The sequence below is a fragment of the Zootoca vivipara genome, chromosome 10, assembly GCF_965207765.1.
Source record: "Zootoca vivipara chromosome 10, rZooViv2.hap1.1, whole genome shotgun sequence".
Classification (NCBI taxonomy): domain Eukaryota; kingdom Metazoa; phylum Chordata; class Lepidosauria; order Squamata; family Lacertidae; genus Zootoca; species Zootoca vivipara.
This window is the reverse complement of record NC_142593.1, coordinates 35,466,489-35,476,493: the sequence shown is the minus strand read 5'-3', so window position 1 is coordinate 35,476,493 and position 10,005 is coordinate 35,466,489. Positions and strand designations below refer to the sequence as shown.

General features: G+C 45.2%; 1 protein-coding gene across 1 annotated transcript in view; it reads left to right on the top strand.

Annotated features, from left to right (window-relative positions):
- Nucleotides 1–609: 609 nt before the first annotated feature.
- ARSB (arylsulfatase B) overlaps nucleotides 610–10,005 on the top strand; it is a 66,112-nt gene continuing 56,716 nt past the window's right edge. The window contains exons 1-2 of the mRNA XM_035099802.3: nucleotides 610–956; nucleotides 9,486–9,672. Of these exons, the coding sequence (XP_034955693.1) occupies nucleotides 675–956; nucleotides 9,486–9,672 (469 nt within the window). The 5' untranslated portion in view covers nucleotides 610–674. The remainder of the gene's footprint in view (nucleotides 957–9,485; nucleotides 9,673–10,005) is intronic.

The following is a 10,005-nucleotide window of genomic DNA, read 5'->3' as shown; positions in this document are numbered from 1 at the left end:
ATATATATATATCACATATACATACACACACACACACACACACACACAAACATATATATATACATATATATATTCCGACCCCTCCACAAGGTCTGAGGGAGAGTGGACCGGCCCCCTGCTGAAAACGTTTGCTGGCCCCTGGGCTAAGGCAAAGGATTGGGTTGCAAGGCCGTTCATACTGCTGAGTTCTGCTTTAATAGTTCCATTTTTTTTGGCAGATGATTTCTTTTTTATGGCTCTTGCACTTCAGCTGAAACATTCCCTTACGAGATTTCAAAATAAAACATTACTAACGGAAGCCCATTCATGAGATGCACATTTTAGCCAGCACAATTACCAAGAGAATGAAACATTATCATAAGCCTAGGGAAGGCACCAGAAAGATGAGGCAGCTCCAGCGGATCACCCCTGGGGCATCCCCTTCCACCCCTAACCCCGGACCATGTACCGCTATGTACTTCTTTAAGCCCTCTCTGGACAGACGCAGGCTGGGGAGGAGAGGGAGACTGGCAGGCTGGTGGTTCCTGTTTCATTATCTCCGGGGGGGGGGGCGGAGCTGACTCTGATTGGCTGCCACCAGGGTGGGCGGACCATTTGCCCTCGTAGGCAGACTTGCAGGTCCCTCTGCCCTTCCTCCCTGTTTGTTCCTGCTGGGGCTGGCGAAGGACTTAGAGATGCTCCAGCGGCTGTTGTTCGGGCGCTGCTCGCTCCCTGGGCTGCTGCTGCTGCTGCTGTGCTTGGCGCGCATGTGCCCGAGCGCTGCGCATCGGCAGCCCGTCAACTTGGTGTTCGTGTTGGCCGACGACCTGGGCTGGGGCGACGTCAGCTGGCACGGCTCCGAAATCCGCACCCCGACCCTGGACGCGCTGGGGGCGGGCGGCGTGCGCCTGGAGAGCTACTACACGCAGCCGCTGTGCACCCCGTCGCGCAGCCAGCTGCTCACCGGCAGGTACCAGGTAGGCGGGGAAACGCGGCCGGGTTGGACCATAGCTGTCAAGTTTTCCCTTTTCTCGCGAGGAAGCCTATTCAGCATAAGGGAATTTCCCTTAAAAAAAGGGAGAACTTGACAGCTATGAGTTGGACTTGCCCACGCGAAGGGCTTGGAGTATAGTTGCTTCTGTCTTCCCGCCCCAGCATCTCTGCGTTGCTGTCGGTGGATTCCTGTGAGAATCTAAGCCTAACTTTCTAGCCCTCGTGGTTGCAGTTCAAATGAGTGCTTTCTAAAACTTAGGAAATGCTGAGGTCTTTGCGTATTGACCCATCTTAATTATCAGGGATGTGTATTTTTGGGGGGCCTGATTTGAAAGTCACGCCAAAATCATGAGAGCTCTCTTCATTCGTGCAGCGCGTCACGTGTGTTTGTGTCTGTCCAGCAACGTGACGAGCTACAGTCAAACGAGTCAGGCCAATTTCCTATCAGAGCTGACGGAACATCTGAAAGAAGGTTGAGGTTTGGGGGTCGTATTTCTGGGCAACGTGTTTTCTAGTTTTCTTTTAAAAGTTATTAGCGCTTAACATTGAGAGGGCCAGTATTTCCCTTCCCGCCCGTATGCCCTGTATGGTTTAGCCCAATGATATACTGTATCTTGCAAAAATGCATGACGAATTCCTGGTGTTGTTTTCCTAGTGCGAAGATACCATAGGAATAGATAATTATCTGGTTTGGGGAGACCTCTAGTGGCTGTTTAATATGCATTTCAGTAAGAGGGCAGGATTGTGTCTTTTGTAAACTTCTGTAACCTGTTAGGGAAAGCAACTTGTAATAACGAATATAGGCCTACTTTATTTTTGCATATCAGCAAGCAGCGTTTTCCAGTGCACAACATATATTTTTAAGGGAAGGAGGAGCCATAAAGCCCCTTTCTGTTTGCATGTCAGCATCATGAATGAAACATTTTATCAGCAGAGCTGAGAAAGGAAACAGCTGATTAAAACTTAGCCTTCTCTCCTCAAGTTTCATCAGCTGCCTCTGATCTAACTGACTTTCTATTTGTGGGTGTTTCCTGCTGCCTATGATTCTGGGATAATCTGATAAAGTGGATGTGTGCCAATCACTCTGCTAGGAAGCCTGGTGTTTGGATTTGGGGCAGGGGTGCAGGGAGAAAGCAAAAGAAATGTTGCAACTGGTGGCATTTCTTGCAGAAGCCCATATTGTAGCAAACCGATTGAATTCTAAAGTGCTGCAACACTCACGCTCCTTTACCCTATCCTGCTGGCAACAGAAACCGCTTACACAAGCAGATGCTACTGTTAGCCAGTCCTACCACAGGCTGGTGGACACTATTAAGCCATTTTTAGGCAACCTGGAGAATTAGTTCTGGGACTGTATCTCATTCTTTAGCAGCAGTGAGGAGGAACTTTAGTTAAGCGACAGAGGGCATGCTTTGCATCCACAAGGTCCCAGGTTCAATCCCTGCCTTCTTTATTTAAAAGAATCAGGAAGCAACTGATGTGAAAGCCCCCTGCCTAGGACACCGAAAACCTGCCAGCATTCAGAGGTGGCTTCATTTGGACGTAATGATAAACCATGCTGAAGCTCTGCTTTGTTTTAAAAACCATGAGTTGCCCCACAGATTATCAAACAAACCAAAAGTCTTCAAAGTTTGGTTTGTTTTCCAGCTGCTACTGTTAGCCAGTTTTCCAGCTGCTCCTGTCTCCTGCCTTTGTAGTTTGGTGAGCTTGGGTGGTCATATAAATTGTGGTTAAGGAAAAGTGCTCCATTTGCCATGTTCAAAAGAAACCAAGCTATGAGCCCAACAACTGTGGTTTCAGATTATGGTTTTGTAGGCAATAGACAAACCAAAGTTCAGCTGCTGGGCAGTGTTCACACATAATGCTGTGCCATGGTTTAATAAACCATGCCCTAGTGTTATGTGCAAAACAGGGCAATGAACATTGTTTAAAGCACACCCTTCCTTATACAAGATTGCAAGCCCACCTATAAATTGAGAACATAAGCCTGATTAAGGTGCTTGTCACAACTAGTCATTTGACTGGTGATGAAGGAGATCAATTCTAGCCCCCTGCCTTCTCCAAACACATGGCCCTGGCAGCATTAGCTATATACGTAGATTGACAGATGGCACACATAAAGAAAGAAGGAGTGGAGCCTTTGATTTATTATGACAATAGAGTTGTTCATAGGACTCTGTATGCTACTTGCAGTTAATTCATTCATCCATGACCAATTTGAGAAAAGGAGAACTTAAACTATGCCCCATCTCTTTCACACTCTGGAAAGCTCTATAGCTTAAGGTGGGCCTGCAGCTCAATATTAGAGCAGCTGCTCTGCTTTCAGAATAGTCCAAGTTCAGTCCCTGGTATTTCTAGGCAGGACTGAGGGAGTTCCCTATCTGAAACGCTGGAAAGTCTCCAACAGCCAATGCAGCTAGTGCTGAGTTAGATGTCCAGCATCTGATTGCTAGGTAGTTGCATGCACAACCTTTACAAGAAGAAGAAGAAGAAGAAGTAGAAGTAGTTTGGATTTGATATCCCGCTTTATCACTACCCGAAGGAGTCTCAAAGCGGCTAACAATCTCCTTTCCCCTCCTCCCCCACAACAGACACCCTGTGAGGTGGGTGGGGCTGAGAGACTTCAGAGAAGTGTGACTAGCCCAAGGTCACCCAGCAGCTGCATGTGGAGGAGCGGAGACGCAAACCTGGTTCCCCAGATTACGAGTCTACCGCTCTTAACCACTACACCACACTACTTGCAACTATCTCTGCTGTGGAGCTTCTATTCCCCCCCCCAACTTTGGGGGTTTATTAGCCCATACGTCAAGATTTATTTATTTTTACAAGGGTTATGCAATGCTTTACAGCTGTAAATTCAGATCCAAGTACAGTTACTGTAGCAGATACAGGAGCAGGTAATAGTTAACATGAGATACAACATTGCTTTTAAAAAATGTATTCATGAGTACTAAGTTGCTATTTCTCAAATATTTCTCTTACTTTGTTAATATTGCAACTCAGGGACACAGCCTGCAAAAGGGTTTTGCAGGCTGTCATGAAAAGGCCAGCAGTGTCTCCATCTTCAAGACTAACCACAAAACCACTTCCTTCGCCCTCTCCCCCTGATCTTTAGTATTAATTCACCATTCTTAGTAGTACAGGTGCCTTAGTGTTATTTTCATAAAGAAATGAATGTAATACATGTTTCTCTTTTTAAAACCCATTTGCTGAATTCATTATGCAGTTGTTTCTTTTAGATATAGGCCTTTCACAAATTGTGGTTTGTTTTGTCTGTGATCCATAACCTACTTTGCTTTTCTCCCTGCCGTTCCTCACTCTTTACAGCCTTTGAAGCCAGCGGCTAAATATTTGACAAGATGTTCTCCTTATCTGCTCCTGTATTTTTCCTATTTCAGTAGGCTTTAAAAACAAAATATTATCTAGATAGGATCTGTCCTATTTAGACCTTGTAAGCCATCAGAGACTCTGCTACTGGGACATTTGGGGAAATGTTTTGCAGCAGCAATATGGTTCCTTATACTGGATATGCAGCTTTTTTCACCAGTCATGACCGGGTGACCCGAGAAATCAATAGGGGCCTGGCTGGTTCTACATACCCTTTGCTTCAGCTTCCTTGGATTACCTAATCGGACTGGGAACAACAATGCAGATTGCTTGCCTTGGACCATGTCTTCTGCTTCCGGCCCTTTGATCTTCATCTGCCCCTGCTGTGACCCCAGCCTATTCTATCCTGACTGGGCTTTGGTGACCCAGTTATTTCATGATATGTGGAGATGTCTTAGACTTCTGCTTTTGTAACAATAGCTAGTGGCCATTGCTATGATAGCAAGGGAAGCAGAGCTGGTACTGGTATATCTGGATGAGGCCCTGGAGGGCACAGCTGACCTTCCTGATTTGCTCCCAGGCTGAAAAGAAAGGTGGCCACCTCATATTTCCTAATGGTGACCCAGAGGGCAATTTTATTTCCTCTTTCGTTTTAAGTATAGGGTAGTGGTTTCTTCACAAGGATGTTCTGTGTTCCATGTCCACTCTTTGAAGCATGATGCCACTGAACACTAGTTGCAAGCAATCACAGTTGGGGGGGAGAGCTGTTACATCCAGGGCTGGCCCTATGGCAAGACTGGGTGGCGCAGGGCACCGGGCTGCCAGGGGGGCGCCACACTGCTGCGCCCGCCAGATAGCCACGCTGGGGAATGGGGCGGGGGGGCACCGGAGGGATCTTCGCGCCACGGCGCCAGGGTGCCAGATATGCTTAAGACGGCCCTGGTTACATCCAGGTCCCGCTTTAATATTTGCATGCTGCATTTCCAACAGCCAAGCTGAGCTCAAACTGGCTCACAACAAGAACAGAACATTAACAAACAGGGGGCGCTCCCTAATAGAAAAGAAATAGGCAATAAAATACAATAAATGCAGTAATAGAATAAAAATGATATAAAATAGCAAAAACCACAAAATAAATCAGTCATGTTGGATATATATATACAGTGGTACCTCAGTTTATGAACACAATTGGTTCCGGAAGTCTGTTCATAAACTGAAGCGTACATAAACTGAAGCGAACTTTCCCATTGAAAGTAATGGAAAGTGAATTTTGTTCCAGATGTGTCTGCAGCGTTCGTAAACCGAGGTGTTTGTAAACCGAGGTTCCAGTGTATTAGCAACACCAATCAGCCCTGCAGCATGAAACAGGGAAAAAAGCTCCTAATCTTGCTCACCTATGATGTACACATTTAATTCCTGTCTCTCACACAGGGGGACAGATTCTACCAACAGGCTCTCCCTTGGGGTAGAAACCAATTCTATCTTCCTGAAGCCAGCAGACAAAATATGCATGAAACCCACATTATAGTAGCCAGAGCCTGAAGAAGAAAGAATAGAAATGTGCTACAAACCTGGCATACAACACTCATTTCCCTCCTGTCTCCCACCCAAAGGAACGAGATCAATGGCAACAGGTCCTCACCTGGAACATGAAGCAATTTCCATTCTCCCTCCACTACTTTCCCTACCAGCAGATGATAAACATTCTACACAACTCATACAAGCTAGGTGGTTGCAGAAAAATGTGGAGTTATACAACTCCATATTTTTATATAAGCCTAGCTTAAAACAACAAGTCAACAAAACCTTGTGATGTCCCCCAAAGGACAGATCCATTTGGTGTCTTCCCTTTGGTCCCTTCCCTTTGGGGTGGCCCCCGCCACCACCCCACCGCACCCAGTGTTAGCCTCTCCCATCACATGAGCTGGATGCTCTATAGCTGAATATTCTTCCCATGAGCATCTAGGTGGCCACAGTGAGAATGGGAGGCTCGACTAGATAGACATTTGGCTTGATCCAGCTAGGCTCCCCTTTTGTTCTTTTATGGGAGCACATGGCTACTTTGAGCTATTGCTATTTCAGCCAGTCTGTCCATAAATTGAAAACCTGGGGATTGAGGACAAGGTAAGAACAGAGATCTTTCTCTCCTCTCTCTAAGGAGCCTTTGTGTGCTCTCTCTCTCTCTTTAGTTCACCTCTTTGTTTTGGTTGTGTTGATATAGAAAGGGGGGGGAGCTAATTTAAAATATTAGTAGTAAAAAAACAGTCTGGGGTTTTAGCCATTCCTCTGTTGATCACCCCTCCCCCCGGTCTATAGTTTCAGATATATTTTAAGACCTTTTTATTTCCTGAAAGGAAGCCACCTATGTCAATTCAGCCTGGCCATCTGCTTTCCAATCAGAAATGGAATTTTATATTTTACTGCATTGGCAAGTGATACTGACTGCCCCCGTCAGTTGCTCATGAAAACCTTCTGCCAGGTGCTTTTCACCCTCCCTAGCAAACGGCACTCCATTTCCATTGCTGGTAGGGCGGGCTACAGATTTTGCGGGAAACAGTTGACGATTTTGAAACAGTTTAAAATACTTTTTACATGAAAAGAGCCCAATGGAAAATATGTCTTGCTTGGTTCCCACTTCATAGCCATTTTCAAAAATCACCTAAAGAAAGATGAATCCTGTGATCTTATTAATGTTAGTCTTCTGCTATTCCTTCCTTACACTTGATCATACTGTAAATCTGTTGTTAGATCACCGTTCAGAGTTGCATGTGACAGTTTTGAAAGGTTTTCATATTAACCTTCTCACAAGTATTATAAAACTAGAAGACTAGAGCACCTCCATAGTGTTTTTTTTAAAAAAAACGCAATATGTGCAATACATATTTGACAGTGATTTTTACTTGAGAGAGCCACGCAAAGGTATGTAAATTAATGCTTTGCTTTCTTTAGAATTTTTAATAAATCTGGCTGTTCATGAAACTCATCTTTGCTGTCTCTAGATGGTTGGTGGGTCATCCGTAAAGGAAGTCAAATAATGCATTTGGGCTTTCTGGCAATAACAGTGAATTTTCTTTTCAGATTATATTTCCATTTTATGTTTATGTTCAGTTTCAGTAGCTCCCTTGTTTCTTGGTTTCTAAAGCCAGCTAGAATCCTCCATTTGGGTAATCTTCAAGCTCACTGACTCTTCTGATTATTATGTTTGGCTGGCAAAAATCTCCTCATTTTGCTAGATGATATAATTTTGGCTAATTATGATACATTTGGTATTCCTCTTTTAAGAACTGCCTTCCAAAATAGCTTAATGAAACCATGACTGGAAAAATGAGATACAAGTATATGTCATTTCTGTGGTTTGCGGTTCGGAAGCTGGAAACAGATTTTGCATTTAATTGAATCTTGCAACTTTGGGGAGGACTTTGAGAGAAGCACAAAACATTTCACAAGTGTATGTTGTAATGTTGTACAGGTGTACGTGGCTTTTGATGGAGGAGTTGAACGCAAAGTGTTAGGGAACAGAATGTTTTAATAGTCCTGCATGTGACAGATTTCATGATCACGAGATTCTGTTTCGGATAATAATTAGATTCCAACTTTAGGAAGGCCATAAAACTTCATTCCCTCTTCATGACTGAAAGCAGTGGTGGCCTACAGCAACATGGGGGAGCCACCATACCTCAGGTCTAATTTGGTTGTTAACACCATTTGAAGCAAACTGTGCCCATCTGTGATCATACGATGTCAGAAGCAAAGCTCTGTCATCTCCAATCTAAGCACTAAGGGCAAAGCTGGAGATAAGGGATCTATTGTCTCCCATCTTAGCACTAAGCATTACAAGCACTAAGATCTGAGAGAAACCTGTGCCTGCCACCAGCTTGAAATTAGAATTGCCTGCTGTCATATAATGCCAGGTGATTGACATGTGAGTGGCCTTGCCCACCTGTCAACAGCAGCCTGCAGAGGGTGGGCAAATTCTGAATCCGACCTTCGGGCTGCAAAGGTTTTCCTGAGGTTGAGTAACTTTCTGTGGGCCCCAGTCTATGCAGACATTCATACCCTTTTGTGCTCTTTCTTTCAATGGGTGCAAGTCAACATTGCACAATTACTGATGTTCCATCTCCACAAGCATATCAGCTTGCCAGACAGAATGTACCCTCATTTCCTTCCATGTGCTGTTCTGTTCTCCAGACCCCCTTGGGGCCAATTTCAGTCAAAGCACAGTGGAGAAAGGGGTAGGGGGAAGCAAGAATGTGGAAGCAGAGCCAGTGTGGTGTTGTGGTTAAGAGCGGTAGACTGGGGAACCGGGTTCGCGTCTCCATTCCTCCACATGCAGCTGCTGGGTGACCTTGGGCTAGTCACACTTCTCTGAAGTCTCTCAGCCCCACTCACCTCACAGAGTGTTTGTTGTGGGGGAGGAAGGGAAAGGAGAATGTTAGCTGCTTTGAGACTCCTTCGGGTAGGGATAAAGCGGGATATCAAATCCAAACTCTTACAGTACATAGGGGAGGAGCCCTCTGAATCAGGCCAAAGGTCCATCTAGTCCAGCATTCTGTGCCTAAAGTTATGTAATAAAGGCGCCAGGTGAGCCTCCCTGGGGAGAGCCACCACAGGTGGAGAGCCACCACAGGAAAGTCCTATTCTTGAGTTGCCACCCTCTGAACCTCTCATGGAGGAGGCACTTGAAGAAGGGTCTCAGGTGGTGATTGCAGGGTCTGGGTTCGTTCATATGGAGAGAGGCACTCCTTGAGATATCGTGGTCCTCCATGAGGACACTGACCAGGGAGTAAGCCCCACTGAGCAGAGTGGAGCTTGCTTCTAAGAAAACATTTATTAGAATGGCACTGTTGAGTATCCTTCAGTTGGGTGACAGCTCCCTTTTCAAGTCGCACCAGGTACCTTTCCCCCCCATAACTCCTATCTGATAGACATGGCCGTTCTGTGTTTTGCTTCCTTTCATTTGAATTCAAATGTACACCAATTACTTTTAAGTGATTTCCCACCCTGCGCACAGTGCTGCTTCTTTTTCAGTATTTCTAAGATGTGATGTATTTAAAGTTTCATTACTGATATGGGAATGTTAGATTTGTTTTCCTCTAAATGTGAACATGTTGCTGTGCACATAGCGCTGCCTGAGCACCAGAAATTTATGCTGTAACCGATGTGTAAGGTACACTTGTTTTCATTAGATCCATACAGGTTTACAGCATGAGATAATTTGGCCGTGTCAGCCCAGCTGTGTCCCACTGGATGAAAAACTCCTGCCTGAGCTACTTAAAGAGGCAGGATATGTTACCCACATGGTGGGAAAGTGGCATTTAGGAATGTACAGAAACGAATGCCTTCCAACCCGCAGAGGATTTGATACTTACCTTGGTAAGTGACATTTACTTTATTCCTCCTTCGTTTTCATTGGATGCTCCAGCATTCAATAATCTGTTCTGGCTTAGTAAAGACATCAGATGAGCCTGCTGGTTCATCCCAGTGGCTGATCTAGCCCAGCATCCTGTGGCCAACCAGATATCTGTGGAAAGCCTGAAAACAGGACCTGAACACAACAGCGGTCTCCCCACTTGTGATTCCCAGCAACTGGGAAACACTGCTTTAAGGAAAATGTTAGCTATGATGGCTAAGTTATACCTCTGATGTTTCTAACTTAGCCACCATGGCTAACATTTTCCTTAAAGCAGCATTTCCCAACCTAATGGC